The 20,983-nt window shown below is 46.0% G+C and overlaps 1 protein-coding gene across 6 annotated transcripts; it reads right to left on the reverse strand.

The window, feature by feature from the left end:
- Nucleotides 1–610: 610 nt before the first annotated feature.
- On the reverse strand, nucleotides 611–20,394 carry usp36 (ubiquitin specific peptidase 36). 6 transcript variants are annotated; one of them, XR_004775426.2, is made up of 22 exons: nucleotides 20,262–20,393; nucleotides 17,058–17,319; nucleotides 15,858–16,079; nucleotides 15,462–15,572; nucleotides 15,159–15,261; nucleotides 14,757–14,824; nucleotides 14,321–14,391; nucleotides 14,111–14,193; nucleotides 13,829–13,940; nucleotides 13,604–13,744; nucleotides 10,997–11,097; nucleotides 10,785–10,920; nucleotides 9,551–9,892; nucleotides 8,560–8,781; nucleotides 7,727–7,860; nucleotides 6,206–6,901; nucleotides 5,909–6,090; nucleotides 5,558–5,743; nucleotides 3,545–3,660; nucleotides 3,285–3,422; nucleotides 1,809–2,704; nucleotides 611–1,623 (listed from the first exon to the last, which is right to left on the reverse strand). XR_004775426.2 is itself a non-coding variant. In XM_081710786.1 (22 exons), the coding sequence occupies exons 3-21, from the start codon at nucleotides 17,308–17,310 to the stop codon at nucleotides 3,294–3,296; spliced, it is 3,408 nt and encodes a 1,135-aa protein (XP_081566912.1). In that variant the 5' UTR covers nucleotides 17,311–17,319; nucleotides 17,584–17,694; nucleotides 20,262–20,381; the 3' UTR covers nucleotides 611–2,704; nucleotides 3,285–3,293. The 6 variants fall into 6 exon arrangements, 5 of the variants coding, with proteins under 5 accessions (XP_081566912.1, XP_035376969.1, XP_035376895.1 ...); XM_081710786.1 differs by adding an exon at nucleotides 17,584–17,694 and having other exon boundaries at nucleotides 611–2,704; nucleotides 20,262–20,381; XM_035521076.2 differs by having other exon boundaries at nucleotides 611–2,704; nucleotides 5,909–6,087; nucleotides 20,262–20,394.
- Between the last annotated feature and the right edge of the window lie 589 nt (nucleotides 20,395–20,983).

Consider the following 20,983-nt stretch of genomic DNA (forward strand, 5'->3'; position numbering starts at 1 on the left):
GGTTGGGCACACGCGCCGCTGACAAGACTCCTCCTTTGCGATATGTCGTCACGCCCTAAGTATTAGGATATGCATTGCAGAATGTGAAACCCTTCTTTCAACAGTGGTCCTACAAACACTGGGAGTCAAATACACCTCCAGTAACATAAAGCCTAAACTCTAGGCTGTCTGACAAATGTCCCTGTTCAACCCGCATCCTGGAATACGTGTGGTTACATGTATTCGAAGACTGGTCACTTACGCTGGGTGACGCTATTGATGCTATAATTGATTATTCCAATTTAAGTTCCGGAAAATGCACAAAACCAACGTAAACAATGGGCTACTGTTCCCTCTTTTATTCGTTTTCATGGCTCGTGCAGTGTCAAACACAAAAAAATGAAAATAAAAACGAAAGAAACTTCTTTAGAGAATTCGAAACTCGAAATTCGTTAAATGCCGTCGTTCGGTATGTCGTAAAGCAAAGATAATTATGAGCAGTGTATTGTTTCAATATTTATTTTCAATAAAAATGTCTTGGACGCACCACAGCCCCGCCAAACAGTTACTTTTTGAAAACTAGCATATATTTGTTCAGTTTATAGATACTATGAACAGACTGAAGGAGACCTTTTTTTTTTTCACAAAATCACAACTTTATTGCACCAGTATATTTATATCCATGTATGCTCAATACTGAACGTCTCATCTTAGTCTTGAAAATACGGCATAAAGTTAAAGAACTAGGCGCTCAAACCATGACGTGAACAGACGTATCCTTTGGCGTCTGATTGGACCGCGAAGTGACATCACTAACAGAACAAACACACACTACGCAACTCGCGTTTTTTTTTTGCGCCCTCTGACGTCACGTACCACCCATCACAAAATATAAAAGTCTGGCTTGAGAAGAGCACGCGCTCTCTTGCGCAACATTCACACATCTATCCGCTGAGAAGCTTTTCCTCTTCAACTACCCTTAAATATATAAGGTTTCATTTGTGACTCTTAAAATGCATTTCTTTTACATTCTAAAGTAACTTCAGAGATATTATTATTTTGCAAAATCAATTCAAGGCAACTTTTCTAAAATGGAAGTATCATCAAGGGGAAATCATTCTTGACTACTAGGACACTAGGAAGTCACACAGAACACAAGTGGGACTGTACGATGTTCTATTTCAGGGAAACGTCAAGTCTTACTCTCACTAACTATTTGTCCGTGGTCAAATATCTGTAGTAAAATTATTTTGTCCCAAAGCATTATAGTACAGTTCCAGAGACATTTTAATCTCTGCATCATGAATGACTGCTGAAGATGACAGGGTGAAGGGGGGGCATAGCTCAGGCTGCTCAGGAGGTTGCGTAGAAGACAGAGGTGCGACATTCTCCCACAGTCAGCTTCTGCAGGTGGACCTCCAGAGGGGAACCCCAGTAGCAGATGGGGCCTGTGACACTTGCATAGAGAGTAGGAACACTGGCATCAACGTGTGATGTGGGATTTGCACTCCGACCTTCCCTGCAGAAGTCCGGGGGCCGGAGCGCAGCCCCTCTCAGTGAAACGGGCGGACGCTTGTTCGCAAGGTGTACTGTCCCTGATGCGCGTCTCGCTCACGGTGCAGACAGACCAACCGTTTACCCCATCTGAGGGGAGACCCAATAAAAGGTGCATTAAATGTGTAACCTTTGGGTATGCATTGCTCTTAGAGGGAACGGACATAAACAAAAACATAAGCGACTATCCCATAAAGGTTGCTCCCATAAAGGTTGCATAAAGGTTGCAAGCATATTGTCATAATATGCTTGCTGAACGAATGCTGTAAACTCACAGTAAAACACTCAGGGGCTTGACGTGACGCTAAGGCCACTGCTCTGAACAAGGCTGGCTGTTACATTTCAATGCCGAACATTCCATTTGGTGCAGAACTGTCACAAAGTCTGAAAAAATAAAGAAATAAAAAAAATAAAACAAAAAGCCAGCACAAGCGCAGTGTTCAGAGCGCCACCACTGGAACTACACAGCATGGATCCTGGCTTCACATGTCTGGCATGATCATTACTCAGATCAGCTATTTGAGGGCTGAATTAAACTAGCCTCTCTTATAACCTGGGCCATGGTCTCCTAAATGTCCAGTGTTGTACTTAAAAAAACAACAAACAAACAAAACAAAAAAAACACCACCACACCTAAAAAGTCTTTAAGAAGGAAAAATAAAACTAAAATACAATTTCATTCTGAGAATATGGTTTAGCTTCCGTGGGAGGCAGTATGATAGAGTGGTTTCTGGATCAGTGGGCCGCTAACCCAGAGTGGCCCCATTGCCTTGCAGTGTGTGTCAGTGTTCATTTTACAATGTGTCTGTCCTGATCCATACCGGTGTAGGTTCTGTAGGGCAGTAGCTCTCGTCACAGACATTAAACCATTAACGCGGACCAGTGTGGCTAAGGCCATTTATTACGCTGATTAGAACCCAGTGCCACAACGAACACAGAGTGGGTTCAGATTTCAAAACCTGAAACCAAGAGATGCCCAAAGCCACCCCTGGCCCTGCCCCCCAACCCCTGCCCTACACCCAGCCTCGCCCCCAGCCAGCCTATTGCTTCACAGTGCTTCAGATGGTGCACTAGATACTCCAGAACATTCTTGGGGAAACCATGCAGATCCTTGTCCAACAAGTTGAGCGGTCTAGCCCAGGAGCGCACACACAAGATCACCATCTCGAAACTGCAAGAGAGAGACAAGGCGAGTTATAAATACAGCTTTCTATTCTTTGACATGGCCTAGTTACGAGGTGCTGTCCTGATAAGAGTGGCAGGTCTGGCAGCTGCCAAAGGGGAGGGGCTTTCCAACCAGTCTGTTCTGCAGCATCATGGTGCAGTGATGGAGTCAGATTTCTCTGGCTTGCACAGCAATAGCTTGGCAGGCTCACACTCTCCTGTTGATGTATACACATGCATGTCTGATGTCTGCCTGTGCGTGTGAGTGCATTTGTGAATGTGTTCATGCATGCGTGTGTGTGAGAATAGCCTGAAGGCCACTTTACTCCCACAAGGCCCAATAATAGTGACTTCAACAGAACAAAAGCATTGGTTCTTCAGATTTCTCTCAATGCCTCCACCCTTCTAAGATACACAAGTTCAGGTTTATTAGTCAGGACGATGAATACAAAAGCACAACAGAGCTTGTAAAAGATGATTAAGCCACAAATAACCTTCCTTGAGAGGCCATCGTCTTAATTATGCCTAGAATGTCCGTTGATACGGAAGCAACCAACCTTTGACCCCACCATGACCAAAAACCTCACCTGTCAGTATCAGTAGCGATATCCGAGACTGCTCCGCCTTCCTCCGGGGGTGACGGACCACATGTTGCGGTGGTCCTGGATCTTCTGGAAGACATTGACGCTTCTCTTTCTCTCTCTCCTGAACTTCATTTTCTTCACCTATTCATTGGGCAAGGGAGAGAATGTTGGTGTACGATGAGCCGGCAGGTCGCATAGCAGTCAGCCGCACGTGTACATTGCTCGCGGCAGTGGCGGATTGAAAATCGGGTTTGGGCGCGCACCTTGCCGCGGTCGAACTCTTCGTCCCACTCATCGATGACTGTGTGGTGCTTGGAGCTGGCTGTGTCCTCGATGGCATCTCTACTGACTGCAGAATGCTCTCCCTCCCAAGTGAGCACTGATCAGAAGACGCATCAGTGAACAAACACTACTAATCCCTCATCAAGCCATCAAACTTCAAAACAGGCTTGTTAAATGAATACTGCATGCACTCTGAACCAGAGGATGGCTTGGAGGGAAAGGTGTTTCCAAGTCCTTGTGGTTCTGCTTGCATTGCCCAGTGTCATAGCTGCTTTAACACACAGGACTTAATTATGATTTATTAATGGCTTAATTACGTTTATTTCTCAGCACTTCATGAGATGAGCCGAACTAGAGCACAAGCTGTGGCAAGAAACACATGAATGAATGAATGAATGAATGAATGAATGAATGAAGTTATATTTTTCTAACAGCTTTCAAGGAACCCAAGGTCACTTCATAATTATCTCACACAGCTTTTACATCATGACACACACTGGTGAGAAACAACCAATTGTGCCCTGGGGTACTGAATCTGGTGCAGGGAGGGGAGAGAGGACAGCCTGGATAGATCATCATGCACCACTGGGCATGCAGACACACGCAGACACACACACTAGGACAACTTTATTAGGGTAGCCATCACTGAGCATTCACACACAGGACAATTTATCATTAAGATGGCCAATTGAATTAATCTACATGTATTTGGACTGTGGGAGGAAACTGGAGAGCCTAAAGGAAACCCACACAGACACAGGAAGAACACAGAAACTCCATCCAGATAGACACAAACCTGAGACCCTAGCGCTGAGAAGCAAACGTGCTAACCACCAAGCCACCTGAAAATCACTCTCATCTGTCACACAAATCATCATATGGGTGTTGATCATTTCGTGAGGGCGTCTGCATTCTTATTGGACAATGTCTCCTCATACGGTTGAATACCAGTGCTTTAATTTGGGTTAAGTTCCTACTCCTAGGTTAAGCTAACCAAAAGCTGAGAATTGTGTGTAACATTCTATATATTAGAACAATTAAATAAGGCCTATAAATGTCAATAAAACAATAAATAAACATCAAGATAAACAGTTGATAATGCAAAATGTTTCAACTGAAATGCAACAGTAGTAGTTATGTATATAGAGAAGTATAAGTTTATTTGTGATGGTCAAATTTAACTTTGAGATGATGGATGTTTTGCGATGGTTGTTTTCTGAACCACTCTAATACACTGATTTACTGTGAGAAATGCTTGATAATTGGACTTTGTTAAACTGTACCACAAAGCACTGGGTCTCAATTTTGTACTCAAACAAAAGTTAAATTTTGCCCCCTTTTTCAGGGGTTGTGCTCGACATTTTTAAAAGTGGGGTTAAGGTAACGGCCACCTTTGTGTGAACAGCAAGCTTCGGGTGGTCTCTTATCCATTCTATGTTGTTTAGTGTTTTGGAAAAAAGTAAATTGTGAAAAATGGGAGCTTCAGCAAATAATGCACACCAGCGATGGCAGTATAAACAATGAGGCCAGGAAACACTAAGCAGCTAATGAAAGGAAACCATGCTCTCAACAATGCTAGCCAGGACTGGAGGACCCTGAAGGGGAAAGGTCACCTGTGACCTTATAGGGCTTCTGCGATAAGCAATGAAATATCTGATGTACAAAGAAATCAAAAGGGACGAAGACTTACTCAGATAATCTAGTGGAGACTAGCATTAGAGAACATGCATTTAGAGTAGGAACGTAACGAAGATATCTATCACCATTTGGAATACCTTGCGAGATGTTAAACACTGCTGAACTCTTGATGCAACAATATATCTAGCTTTAGTTTGTGCAAAGTTATTTACAACATGACGATTGTGAGAATAGTGTCATTCACCAGAATATCAGAATATCCCTCTGGAAAGCCTGCGATTGGTCAAGATCTTTTATATTGCGATAATAATTAACAAATGACATATCGTACAGGCCCTGCAGCAGCTCAAGCTCACCTTCAGCTCCATATGCTTTATCTGTGGCGTTCTTGAGGAGCTCTTCCACCACACTGGAGCTTTTCCTGCCATCCCAGGCCACGGGGGCAGGACGAGGACCGCTCCTGGCCACCTCCTCTGACTCACACAAGGCCTTGCCCCTCTTGCAGCCATCCCGAACCTGACCGTCCCAGACTACCACTGCAGCTGCAGCAGGTTGCCACGAGACAGTGCAAACAAACGTCATGACTTCAAAAGTGACCAGAGCATTACATACAACTGCAACATTGCTAGCAGTTTAAAACAGCTGAAATGTTGTAGGCACGTGTGGGTGGTATATGGGCTGTAAACAAACGCCACTTGTACTGGTACCTGTACTTGCTTTGCAGGCCTTCCCTGTCTCAGCGTCATTGGTGTGACAGGGCTGCTCATCACCACTAGGGTCCTCGGGAGTGCCACTGGGTCCTTTACTCTGTGCATCCTCTCTTTTCCTTTTCTTAGCTTTCTTCTTCAGCTCCTTGTCAGGCGGCGTCACGTTATTCAGCTTGGCGCTACTGGACAGGTGGCAGAGAGGGGAAAAAAAAACAATTATTTTCTACTGTGCCAATGATGGGAAAAGAAACCCAAGCTGTGAATATGAACAGAAAGGCAAAAGAGTGTGTATCCAACCTGCTGGAGATGCCAAGTTTGCTCTTGGGCTCATCCAGCTGTTCTCTGAGCTTCTTCTTCTTGCTCTTTTTTGGGGCGCAGTCTTGCTGGCCTCCTCCAGCCTCTGGCTGTGGTGGGACAGGCGGTGGCTGAAGCTGAGCCCCGGGGTGAGGTGGCCGAGACTCTGCAGATACTTCGGGCTGCTTTTTGGCCCACCCTGCACTGCCTTTAGCATCCGGACTAACGCTCCACAGCTCCGAGAGGCCCCAGTCTTCATTGGGAGGGAGTGCCTTAAGGTGTGATGACACGGCCTCTCCCCGAGGGTCGAGGCCTTTGGCTTCCTCCTCCCTCGCCCTCTTCCTCTTCTTCCTCTTGTTCCTCTTCTCGCAGCTGTACTCCAGCTCTGCTGTCAGGTTGGTGGTAATCGGCTCGCCGCCGCCGGCCGCCTCGCCCTCAGACCACCGCCGCTTCTTCTTCTTTTTCTTCTTCTTCTTCACACTGGGACAGACGGGTTCCTCGGCCAATACTGTGCCAGAACCTAAGGACTGCTGACTTGGAATTGGTTTAGGGCCACTGGAAGGGTGGGGTTGAATCCCGTCAACTGACGGAGAGCGCATGGGATTCTTTGAGGCATTAGAGGGCTCTTTGAGAGGACTTGCGTTTTTAAAGAGATGACTGGTTGGTGGAGGCTGCAGCTTGGGTGGATGGAATGGAACCCTGAGAGAAGATGAACAGCCATTGGAAGGAGGTGAGAAATAACCACCAGCACCGGCAGAGTGAACCTTTATTTAATATTAGAAAGTAATTCTTAACCAAAAACCACTAATGCGACTGGAGATACATAAAAGCCAGTGAGCACACTATTTCATAAGTGCATTAAGCGAAATCGTGCAAGCATTTTGAAGTGAGAATTCCTTTAAGCGTTGTAGCCATGGAATCAACAACTTCTGTCTCCCACAAAGACCATGAACAAATGTAGACTGAAGACTAAGATTGTTTTGAAACGTAACAAATGTTGCCTTCTGAGGCAGTGTTCGGACGCAGGAAGTTAGTCCTGTCCAGACCAGTTGATAAAAGGCTGGCTGCCAAGACACCGCAATTAAAGTGTGGTTGTGTCCTTTGCTGCCTTACATTTCCTATGCGAGCACCAGCAGTTTTGTGGATTGTGATTTGCATCTTTACAAACACAAGTTGTCTGTGAATGTTTTAGCCACATTTATTTCTGAGAAATAAATCATATTCAGATCACCTTTCACCATGTTTTTGCCAACGGTTTTCTGACTAACTTGGCTAACGTTAATGTAGCCTAGCTGAAATTAGTTTGTAACATTGTTCTACACAGTTGCCATTTAAAAGTGCAGTAGCCCAGATCTGAAGTTAGCATGTAGTGCTATTCTTATTTTAAGAAACTCAACCAATAGCCAGTCATATCCTGTTAATGTGAAGATGAAATGCAGCAGTCGATGCATTTCACTAATGTGGTTAAGTTGCAGGAACCTGCCCTGTAAGCTCAACAGCAGCAGCAGAGTAGTACGGCAGTACCTGTGGTGCTGGGGAGGTGTGGCAGGGGGAGGCAGATGAAGCTGAGCTGGATGGGTGGGGTCACGGGACTGATGATGCGATGAGGAAGGCGGAGCCTCAGGGCTGCTGCTGCTCGGGCTCCGGCTGGGCCTGGCCTGCAGTTATTGACATAAATAAAAACTTGGTGGTCGAAAAAAAAGAAATTAAAAAAACAAAAAAACCAAAAAAAAAAAAACCAAAAAAAAAAAAACCCATAGCCAACGGAATGTGACGAGGATAAAGGGGTCCCAACAGGAAAATCAAGGCCAGAACACAACAAAAACAGGGAGGGGGTGGGGGAAGGAGAGTATGGCAGAGAAGAATTAGAAATGGTTAGAAATAAAGAATCAAAGCAAAGGAAGACAACGAAATTCTAAAAAGGACAGCAGTGGCAACTGGAGTCAACGGTACAGACAAGAGAGCAGATAGAGAGACCCCACGGTAGCACTCCAAGTAGCAGAAGTGCCAGTAATGAAGATCTGCCAGAAAAGAATGAAAAGGAAGGCAGCAGGCAAACACAGTTCAGGGCTGGGCAAGGAGACCCACACCCTTATCGCAATACGGAGATCAAAGTTTCTGGGTCCTAGGCCTGCTTCAGTTGCATACTGATGGCCCTGGCTATTACTAACTCTATGTGATTGTTGAATATGCATAAATGTTGTTTGAAGTTTGTTTTTCTATCGTCAGTCGTACATTATAGGTGTTTTTGAGATATTGAAACCATAGAAAATATTCAGACCACATTGCCCAGCCCTGTGCCAAACCCACAGCTCTACCGGACATGCAGCTGTGCAAAGGCACTGCGCAGCACTCACCTTCTTGGCGGACAGGGCCAGCCTCTTGGCAGGAGGGGGCGACATGGTGCTGGTGGGTTCAAGCGTAATGTTGGTGAGGGCCGGGGGCTTCAGTTTCGTCGACTTTGTGTCCTCCGCAGCACCCCGATCTGCGCTTTTGGCCGGGGAGGAGGTGCCGTTCACAGCATTCCGGCCGGGGACGGACACATCTCCCACAGGAGCGCTCCTACTGCCATTCGACTCCTTGGGGTGAGAGGTGGGAAACTTTCACCATTGTGTTGTAATCCACACAGTTTACAATGAGACGACGGCAAACACAAAGGTCAGTGTTTCCCACAGGCTGAGAATTTTCTTGTGGTGGTAGGTGGCACAGCATGTGTCCAGCTCATGCAGTATAGAGCAGGAGAGTGCAACCCTATTGATTTTCTGTAGCTACAATTCACAGAAGTCCCCTATACACCTCACAGTAGACTTTACAGTTTACGCACGGTCCTATAACACCTCCCGTCACGTTGGCTAGGTGGCTACACGCAGAGAAGCTTCCAGTCCCCACTCAGTTGCAGCAACGTGTGTAACTTGGACAAATATTAGTTTAGAAAGAGTGAAAAGGCATCCTCATGCAAGACTTACCCAAGTTCAGATTTTATCTACCTGGGGAGGCCACTCAAGTAGATTCTATGTATGGGAAATGTGGAACGTTGAACAATTTCCCAGACTTTGTTTACATGACTGTGTGCATTTGGTCTGCATTTTGAATAGGTCTATTTATTTTGATGGGCAATAAGTCAGCAGATGAAATATAAATAATTGAACTAAACATGTTCAGAAACAGCAGGCCAAGTTAAGCAATGACCTTTCTCCTCACTAACACACTGCATTTTAAAGGGTTGGCGTTTCCCACAGGCTGAAAATTTTCTTGTGTTTGTGGGCGTTTGTGTCAAGTTTAGGGTCATTCAAAACCCTACAGGCCAACAGCCACCAAAGCTGTTTGTGCACATGGAGAAGGTCATACCTTGGACTCGGAGGAGACGTCCACAGACGAGGAGTCAGACAGGGACTTAAGTGAGGTAGACGGCGCAAGTCTGCGGCCCTCGCCGATGCTCTTCCTGTCGGGGTCGGGCTTGGTGAGCCCGTTTGAGACGGGCGCATTGGCACGGGCCTGGGGCTGAGACACAGGCTTCTTCGGCTTCTTCAAGGGCTCATCGATGGTCGTGGGGCCGGCGGACGTCCTGGGCGGGACGGGCGTGCCGTTGGCCATCTTGGGCGACTGAATCCCCGAGCCATTTCGGGACACTGGCATGCCGAGACCACTATCCACAGACTGGATCTTCCTCAGCTGTGCCGTGTCCAGCTTCTGAAGGACAAAAACCAAAACCAAAGTCACGATCATTACCATCAGAATCATGTCACATTTTATTTAATACCATTTCATTAAAAACAGATACAATGTAGATCTAAATAATGTAATCCAGATTCTAAAAGGGTATTTACATTTTGTTATAATTTCATTATAATTTCATTATAATTTCTTCTCAAAGCATCAGTCTTAAGATTTGATCTCAAATTTTCAAAAACAACTCATTATTCTTAATCACCCCTTCAGGAGTCAGTGTCATACATCATTCTAGAGACATCTAAAGTTTTATTTATACAGAATCCTACATTGATTCGAAGTGTATGAAGTTGTACAGTTATATTTATATTATTTACACACACACACACACACAAAGTATCTGCAATCTACTTCTGCATCATCATCAAAATGGATTTGGTATGGCAGTGCACATCACTGTTTCTCAGAGTTCTTGGGACGCACCTGGGTTGAGGCAAAAATGCGCTCCAACACACCTGAGCCAATTAGGAACACTGAATACATTTACAGCCGTTGCATTTTGCAACCACACTTCTGCAGAGTGACTTACCAAAGTGCCCTTCAGTCCTGCCTGGTGCAGATGTGCTATGAACTGCGTTAGAGCAAAAGAATCTGCACCATCACATGGGCCCACAGGACTGGGCAGAGAAACACAGATGCACGTCGCTCATAGTCAACACTCAAAGTCACAAACGCTGCGGACTCTGAAGATACACCAAGCCGAGTTGCAAATTTTGAGTTCGAAGCATCTGCTGAACAGTTTCATGTAGGACAGTGAAGTGCGAGAACATTCTGGAAAGCTCTTGTGGCTCAGATAGTCACGAGGCTGTGCCTGCAGAGCCATTAGCTCACCAGCAGGGGGCAGCATGCCTACCTTCATCACTTGGGGAGAAGACAATGGCCCGTTCAGCAGAGTTTTCTTCACTTGCTCAGGGGTCACATGACTTCTCGCCGAATGCATCACGTTCTGCTTGACGTTTGGACCATCTGTGTTCTTTTTTTCAGGGATCCTGCAACACAAGGACATGTTGTTCTTCTCCGCTGAAGCACGTGGGAGACGACATGAGGGGAGAGCCCTCATCGTACCTCAGGTAAAAGAGAACGTAGGCCTGCTGATTCAGCACCACCTTGATGTTACTGGAATGAACCATCGAGTCGTTCATCTGGTACCACTGCCCATTGCTGGCCTGCATAGATAAATGGCATAAACAAGGAAGAAAGGAAAGAGGGGAAAAAAAAAAAAGACCCCCCCCCCCCCCCCACGATTAAAATTCTTGTAAATATCAATTACGTTTTGGCTATAGATATAATGTAATATAGATATAAATGTTATGACAATAATGGAATTAATCTACTCAAATTAGGCTATTTAATGAAATAAAATGTGGTTGCAAATGTTTCAAATTCACGCGTGCACGTAACATTTTTATAGAACTTTTACAACTTGGGGTGGGTATGTACACAGAGGAGGATATAAAATTGCACTGAAGTACACAAGGTTTCCAGAGAAACAGGACGTTTTGGACAGAGGTCCTTTATCTGATGTGCAAGCAAAGTACTTCTGGAAAGCAAAGTGCTTGCTTGCACAGCTGATGGGGGACTTTGTGTACTTCACTGTAATTTTGATTGCATCTACAGCTTTTACTATAGGACACTGCAGTTACTCCCTTTATCATCTGCAGAGATATTTATAATATATACATTTTTTATTATATATATCTGTCTATATATCTATAACGATTACAAAAAAGCGTATGATTCAAAGGCCCTCACAAGGACCGTGGAATGCTTGAGGTTCTATAGCTGTATAGACTCTAAGAGCCTTCATCAAGAACTCAATGGGGCTGTGGAAGACAACCCTAGAGACCATCTTCAGACCAAGTTCAGACTAACAGCATGAGTCACCATCAAGTACAGGATTTACCAAGGAGATGCACTGTCCTTGTTGTGGTTCTGTACAAACCCAAACCCCTTCAGTGAAAATCACCACCAAGACTGGCTACAGATACCAGCTATGGAATGGAGCAACCATCAGCCACCTCCTCTACAAGGATGACACCAAATTGTATGCCAGCAGCAAACGAGGCATCGACTCACTTATCCCATCTCACCACGAAATACAGCAACATCAGAATGTCGTTCGAACTAGATAAGTGTGGTCGGATTGTCATGAGGAGAGGGAAGGTAGCTGACTGAAGGGATCGTACCACAGAAGGTAACAGCAGATGTTGCAGCCAGCAACAAGTACCGTGGAATTCCACAGGCAAATGGGAATCAAAAAGAAACTACGAGGAAAGCAGCTACAGCCCACTTCTTACAAAGAGCGAGGGAAATACTGAGAAGTCAGGTAACGGAAAGACTCAGCCATCAACACCTATGCTCTACCAGTCATCACAGACCTGCTGGCATAATAAGCTGGCCTAAGGAGAAGACAGAAAACGCTGACATCAAGACAAGGAAACTTCTTAAAATGCACTGGGGGTTTCATCCTAAATCCAGCACTCCGAGACTGTACACTAAGCGGAAGGAGTGAGGGGCCAAGGACTAGTGAGCATCAGAGTCACTATTCAGGATGAATAGAGTACACCAGGATGATGGCCCCCAGTGATGAAGTGCTTAATGAATACCTCAGACAGCAGGAACCTGAGTATGGGAATGGGGAGGAGCAGGAACCATAACAGGAGGATAAACCCTTGCGCGGTATTGTACAACTGGCAAATAGTGGAAGTGACTGATATGGAGAAATCTTACCGATGGCTGGAAAAGGCTGGACTGAATGATAGTTCGGAGGCACTAATTATGGCACCACAGGAACAAGCTCTGAATAAAAGGTAAATAGAGGCTGATATCCAAGCAGAAGCCCAGATGCAGGCTGTACAAAGATGCCCCTGAGACAATCCAGCACATAACAGCAGGTTGCAAGATGCTAGCGGGCAGAGTGGAACTCCATAATCAAGTGGTTGGCACAGTATACAGAAACATCTGTGCCAAGTATGGGCTGGAAGTTCCAAGGTCTAAGTGGGATGCATCCCCAAAGGTGGGATCCTGTGGGACTTCCAGATATAGACAAACAAAATGGTAATGGTTAAACCAACCAGATATAGTAGTGATGGATGAATAGCAAAAGAGGGCCGTAGAGATAGATGTAGCAGCCCCAAATAAGAGCAACATCAGCAACAAGGAGTATGAAAAGTTTGAGAAATACCAATGGTTGAAAGAAGAACTAGAAAAGATGTGGAAGGTGATAGCAACAGTGGTTCCCATGGTAACTGGACCACTAGGGGCTGTGACCCCCAAACTGGGAGAGAGGCTCCAGCAGATCCCAGAAACAACATCCGAGATCTCTGTCCGGAAGAGCGCAGTGCTGGGAACAGCAAAGATACCACGCAGGACCCTCTAGTAGAGGACCTGAGCTTGATGGAAGAAGACTATCTGGAGGAGGTGGGGAAATTGTAAAAAAACCAAACAAAACAAAATAAAAAACAACAACAACACACACTATCTATCTATATTATATATATATATATATATATATATATATATATATATATATATATATATATATATATATATATATATATATATATACATATACACACATATACACACATATACACACACACACACACACACACACACACACACACACACACACACACACACACACAATATTATATAACAAATATAAATCACCTTGACATAGCAGTAGTAGTGACCAGCATGGCAGCTGTACCCAGAATGCACTAGGACCGCATAGAGGCCATACATCACTGGGTCTCCTGAGCTCTGAGACATGTACGGACGAAGGTTCAGGAATTCTGGGTAGCCAACATCCTGTAAGGGAAAGCTAAGGGTTCATTGCCTGTTATAGCTTTTCAAAAGCCACGTGTGCGTGTTCGGTGCGGTACGAATGCCAACCTTGGTGATCTTTCCCCCACTGAAGTTGGCGAACCGTTTAAGGGACAGTGTGAGCACATTCGATGCTCGATGGACCGTGAACCGCTTTGTCGCTGGCACTTTCTTCATACACCTAAAAAACAAACAAAAAACCCCCCCAAAAAACACCTTACATTAGAAAACGTTGCTAAATTAAGCCTTTAAATCTTAGACAAGCAAAGTTTCACACTGAGCACTGTACACTTGAGACACCAGAAAAATTACTTTCCTAGGAAAGATTTTCATGGGAAAGGCAAAGCTCACTTGGCACACATGTAGGCGTTCTCGCCGCTCAGGACGTCAGGCTTGACGAAGAGTTCTAGAGCTCGAACGATGTTAACTGCTTGCTGTGTGAACAAGACACAAGAGAGTCTCAGAGGCCAGTACAGACAAAACCCACAACCAGCATTGGTGCACTGAGCCACCGGAGAACTTGGAAGGGCCAACTTCAGAGCCCAGCCAAAGAGCACTCACCCGGATTTCCACTGCTATGTCCAGGTAGGGGTCATATGTGTCTGACACACTTTTACAAATAGAACACTTCACTGCAGGAAGGAATGGGAGAGAACAAGTGGGGGGGGGGGGTCAAAAAAAGTTACTTAGACAATGCCTTTAAAACAATTTATAATTTTTTTTTTAAATCAATCAGTCATTTCATGCTGACTGTATCATGCTGGCCATCTAGAATGTTAGACACTGATTATTACTATTTGATTACCAACTCCTGACACCACCAGGCTGTAAGTGACAGCCTTAAATATCCTCACAATCTGATCATGGTCTGTGGCTGCAGCTCAGATTCCACTCCACTGTACCCTGGGTCGATATGGATGCAGCTATTGCCCGCCCTCCGACACGCTACAGTGCACTGGTAACCTCCCTGACATGAGAGGCTGGTAAACAGACTTACCTCTGGACCTCAAGTAACCGCCGAAGATTTGATGCACCAGTGTGGTGGCCTGTGTCTGCCTGTCCAGCCTGGTAACCAAAGGAGGAAAGGTCAGCATCATAACAGGCACAGCAGAGATCTTCTTATACCACGACCTCAGAAAGTACTTGCTTCCAATTGGCCGGCAGGTGTCTTACATTCTAATAATGGGACACATAGCAATACCCTCTGGGACATTACCATAACAGTGGCATAAATGGTAGCCTATTAACAGACGGGGGTGGAGAACCATGAAATAAAATCATGTTCTGCTTATGTGTAACAAAACATTTTAAACAGTGTTAAGCAGCACTGGTATGAACTTCGCTGAGCAAGGTCTCCTTTAATGGATGGGACATATATAAGGATGGTGGCTGGTCTTACTTTGGGTATCCATTAAGACATGCTTTCTGCATGGCGTCGATGGTGTAGCGCAGAAACTCGTGAGCGTCCTCCTGGCTTCCAAAGCGAAAGTGCCGGGCAATTTCTGCAGGATGAAGAAAAATTAAGTTACACAGGAGGGAGAACTAACAGAATAAAGCGAGAAATTAATATAAACACACACACACACACACACACACACGCACGCTTTCACAGAGGGCTGAGTAACCACAGTGAGTCGCATTTACTTGCAAGCAAAAGCCACTTCCCCTCGTGTGCACCTGCAGAGGAGCAGTGGGGTCTTACTTTTCAGGTCGCGGATGAAGGACACAGGCTTGATGGCGTTGCCTGTGTTGGCGAAGGCCTGGATGATATGGTTCTGCATGACGCAGATCATACAGAAGCCTGACTGGTGACCTGGAGAAGACCAGAAGGATCACATTAGGCACTCTTGTGGGCTAACTGTTTGGTTTTCCAAGAATATGAAGAAAATAGCATTCCTGGTTGAATTAAACATTAAAGCAATGTTTACCAGGAACACTGGTAAACATCGGTATGAGTATTGGCTGAGCATCTGGACCCATACATCTATAAAGAACTAAATGAATAAACTTGACTTTACTTGACTATATGGGGTATTTGGCTGGCATGTGGGCATTGGAAGAGTATACACGAGTATCAGCCAGATCCTGTGGGACTTACAGGCACGGCTGTGCTCCTTGGACAGCAGGTAGTTGGCCAGTGGTGGTGTGTAAGTGAGACACTGCACGGTAGAGTTGAGGAAGCAGGTGTTTCCCAGGTTGTGGAGGCCTGCTCCAACCCGGTACACCCGCTCCCACTTCATGGAGAGCTTGTTCCCTGGGAAGAGCAGCTTCTGCGGTGCGGGGATGCCGTCGCCCTGGCCTCCGCCAAGGCCTTCTGACCCTGGAGAACAGAAGAGCCGATCTGTTTACCGGCGTGTCTGCTGTCTGCAAACGCAGGCACAAGACCGGAGATGACAGCCTGAAAGGGCCCTGGTGGACGGGAGACGCGTACACACACGGCGGACGGGAGACGCGTATACACACGGCGGACGGGGACGGTGGGACACGCACACGCACACACACACGCACGCACGCACGCACGCACACGCGCGCGGCAGAGGGGACACATGCACACGGCCGACAGGGACGGACACGCACACGGCCGACAGGGACACACACGCGGCGGCCGGGAAGGACACACCCATGGCAGACGGGGACAGACACACGCACACGCACACACACGGCGGACGGGAGACGCACACACGCGCGGCGGACGGGAGACGCACACACGCGCGGCGGACGGGAGACGCACACACGCGCGGCGGACGGGAGACGCACACACGCGCGGCGGACGGGAGACGCACACACGCGCGGCGGACGGGAGACGCACACACGCGCGGCGGACGGGAGACGCACACACGCGGCGGACGGGAGACGCACACACACGCGGCGGACGGGAGACGCACACACACGGCGGACGGGAGACGCACACACACGGCGGACGGGAGACGCACACACACGCGCGCACGGCGGATGGGGACGGACGCACACACAGCTGACGGGGACGGACACAAGCACACGGCTGACGGGGACGGTGGACGGGGGGACACGCACACACACATGGCAGATGACACACACACACGCACGCACGCGCGGCGGAGAGGACACATGTACACAGCAGACGGGGACGGACACGCACACGGCCGACAGGACACACATGGCGAACGGGGGGAGGGGGACACACGTGGCGGAGGGGGGACACACACACACGGCAGACGGGGACAGACACACACACACACACACACACACACACACGGCAGACGGGGACAGACACACACACACACGGACGGACAGACGGACAGGGACACACACAACATACCCTGCCGTTTTATCGGAGCGGGTTCAGCGGGCCTCTGGACCACCACACCGTCGCCCTTGGGGTTCAGGAGCACATACTTGGTCTTGAGCGTCTCCAGTTGGTAGTTGAAGCCCTTGCTGGCCGGCTCAAACTCTATCTTCTGCAGTAGCACCTTCTTGGCGGAGGCAGCCAGCAGCTTGTTCAGGTCACCCTCCTCACCTGAGTCCCTGCGGCCCGGTTTCAGGGCCTCCTTCAGCTTGTCCACTATGGGCATCGTGCATCACTGTGGGCAACAAAACAGGCCACCATCAGTCACCAGCCCCATTCTGATTAAATCACCGGACTCTACAAGCCTGACAGAGACCAACACCCCTTGGTGCATTTAATAGTTGATCTCAGCTGAGAAGTAGTGCTATTTAAGAGAAATTCTGCAAAGGTCTACCAGCGACTTGGGACACAGGTGATTTTATCCATTCCGTTTTTAGTCATCTGAACAGCATGCTTTACAAAGGATGGCAGTAGTAGAGTGCCTGTCGGCTAAACACACCAGGTAGCGGCGTAGAACCCGTCTCCTCCAGTTAGGTAAGGAAGTAGCCAACAAGCACAGGGCTCAAGTGCTCATCCACGGTCATGAACATCAAACTGAAGGAATAAAAACCTGCCACACCAGAGAACAATGACCTGAAGACAACTGCTGTGCCTGTGACCCAGTTATCACTGCCCATTCAACTGAAAACAGATGAGCACAACAGACTTAGGCTGTTTATGGAAAGAAAAACCCAGAAACGAGCACAGCTTGCCCACGATTCTCACTGCCGTTTGGAAGACTCATCACACAGGTCATTTCCTGTGCTGGGAAATGAGCAATCAGCTAATTCGTTCTCGGGAAAAGCGATGACTTTTTTTTTTAGTGGTGGACGACACTGCCTCATAACTACATTGCAATAAAATTTGGACAATCAAACATACCTCAAATCAAATACCATTGGCAGTCCGATTTAGAATGAAATATCTAAAACTTGACCTTATACAGACCATTATTACTTATAAGAATATTTCAAATTTATATGAAGAAGTGGAAGTTTGAAAGGCATCAGCAGAGCCAAGGAGGAACAGGAGGAACTGTCACCAGCCACAAGGGTGTTCTGCCATCTCCTCCATCAAAATGACATCATCTGTGTTGCCACAAGTAAACTGAGAACACATTCTTTTACAGAATCAACTTGTGCAAGTAAGAATATTACTGGCTTCTACTAATCAATGTCTCTTGCAAGCTTTGTTTCCAATAACCCTTTTGCCTTAGTCTAAGTGCATGAACATGGATATCATCTGTGACGAGGCAAATACATTCCTTCCCCCTTAACAGTTTTGTAGTAATAAAATCTGTAAAGCGAAGAAGAGAAGTTCAAACTGGGCTCCACAAAATTCAGACATATGGCGGGATTGCAGCTGCCGCCAAAGCCCTTCCCCAGCGTTACATCATTACAAAGCATCTCCCATGATTTTTTTTTAAAGTCCCTCAGCATGCGAGCGCGCTCGAGTCAGAAGTCCCTCTGGGGACAGAGGAGTGAGCTATAGCACAGACCGCAGGCTGGCTCGTCAGCTGCGGTGGTGACGCGCGGAGCTGCAAGGAGACCGCACATGCATCAAACGCCACAAGGGCAGCCTAACCTTCACGTGCAGCTACCGAAGCGACCGATCGCGACATCGGGCCCACAGCCGAGCGCGGACGCGGTATCCGTTCTTCCGATAGGATGGATTCTGCATGTCGGTCTGTGAGATGACCGAGTAAGCTTGTAATGTTGCCGATAATCTTGCGATAAAACGGGAGTACAAACTTTTCATATTTTGTTTTTGAGGACACGTTGAGAAACCGTGACGTTTCCGAGGTTACACCGATCACTACATCGAATGCGACTTAATATGCATAAAAACATATCCGTCATGCACTACATTGGTCATCGATATATCGAAACTTCTCCACCAAAGCAAACATTTCAAAATCATTAACGCAACACTGTCTAATCCATCATAGACAATTTACTGAAGCCCCGGACGACACGTGACGGCTGCACTTTGAGGGCACGTGCCAAAAACGGATAACTTTCCGTGAGCTGGCAAGGATAACTTACTTCAGGACAATAAATGAGCCACTATAAGAGATAAATCATGCGATGAAAAAAACAAACAAAACGAAGCCACTAACAGGGAATCGAGTTTTCAACATTCTGTAAGGTTGGTCATTACCACGACGTTCTCGAGGCAACACGGGTTACATCACATCACTGCAATGGTAGCGGTAATCTAACCCTGTCATTGGAAGAAATGTCATTTGTTGGCGATTAGATACCCCCTTAATCATCGGAACGACGATGCATACACTAGCTACACAACTGTAAATAAGATCAGTGTTTAAAGTAATCCGCAGTGGTAGTTGTATTTACTTCGTGTAAACACGTCAGTGCGGGTAGCCTTGGTAGCTACCTCGCTAGTACGGACAGCTAACCTAGCGCTAGATAATTTCATCTGCTCTTAAATAATACAACTGAAACGTGGATAAATTTATTATAAAGTCATAGGTTGCATACCGGACACACAAAATAGATATCACAGGATTCTGAATACAACAACTAGTAAAAAGTGACTACGTTGCCATGCAGCTAACTTGAACCCGACCACGTTTACTACAGATAATGTAGCTAGCTGGGTAAGCTACCTCGGATAAGAGTTAGCTAGTTAAATTTAGTCATGTAGGGGTTTTAACATGTACTGAACTAACGATCTTAGCTAGCTGGATGTGTTACGTGTATGCAATCAAAAGACAGCAATCTAACGAACTCACCGACTACCATGCATACCAATCTATAGCACATTGGTAGATGGCTACTCAACTACATAACAGTAGATTAGACAAATCACTAGCTAGTATATAATCTTAAAACGTCCAACAAGCTCTCCAGTTAGCCACGGTCGTTATCGTCTGTACACTTCCATTTGTTGTATAGGCAGTTTATGATAATATGTATGTTAAACGCTGATATAAACAATGTAATATTTTAGATGTTGGCCTTGTACGTTAACCCAAGTGAGTCGTATTGCATTTTACTCTGCTGCAATATCACCACCCTAAATCTTACGATTTCCAAATAATTATACATGTGATACAAACTGGTAAGTGGCACTAATACATTTAATTCACATAAAAGATATAATGTATATACTCACCCGTGAATCATTACAAATAGTTTAATGTACTTCGCTTTAAAGACCCTCGATTGCCACGAAGTCCTTCATTTTGTTACATTCTATCCTCCATGCTGCATTATCAGAGGGCGTGAACACGAGTGACGAACTGCACCGAGAACCAATCAGCTCTCACCAAAAGACTGACGACACACTTCAGACAACCAGTCAGATGGCAAAAACAAATCCTTCTAACGTAGCTTTTTTATTCACGTTTTGTTTACAATTTCTAAGGTCAGAATTCGTAGAATTGTTAAGGAGATGCCTTGATTAAATATAATGTTATTGCAGTTACGCTTTAAATATTAATTATTTTAAATGCTAAGCGTAAGATAAGTGTCCACGAGTATTTTGGCAACTTATTTTATTAATGAACATACATGGAATCCTGATCATGTTATTAAAACCGCATTTTACCAATTTAACGCTGGCGCAGTATATCTGTATATATAGGTTGCAATGCAAAAAAGACCGTAGCACATTATGTCCGTAGCACATTAATCCATGCATTCGCTAAGTGAGTGCTGTTAATCTTTTGAAAAATCTCCACTCTCGAGCCACTTTATTAGAAACACCTACCCTGTACTTATGCTCAATGGACACTTCCTTTGGTATTCATAACTTAGGTATACCCATCAGCTGCTTTTTAGAAGTATACAACCACAGAGGTTAACATATTGGCATACACAATCTGTCAGCAAGCC

This window comes from Electrophorus electricus, chromosome 3, assembly GCF_041902795.1.
Source record: "Electrophorus electricus isolate QZ-2024a chromosome 3, ASM4190279v1, whole genome shotgun sequence".
Classification (NCBI taxonomy): domain Eukaryota; kingdom Metazoa; phylum Chordata; class Actinopteri; order Gymnotiformes; family Gymnotidae; genus Electrophorus; species Electrophorus electricus.

Bases quoted from the DNA above. Each gene is read 5' to 3' on its own strand.
- usp36 (XM_035521002.2), bottom strand. From the start codon at position 17,310: ATGCCCATAGTGGACAAGCTGAAGGAGGCCCTGAAACCGGGCCGCAGG. The intron at 16,080-17,057 runs GTATGTTGTGTG...TCTGTTCTCCAG, and splicing joins CGCTCCGATAAAACGGCAGG to GGTCAGAAGGCCTTGGCGGA. The intron at 13,941-14,110 runs GTGAGCTTTGCC...TTTGTTTTTTAG, and splicing joins AACGCCTACATGTGTGCCAA to GTGTATGAAGAAAGTGCCAG.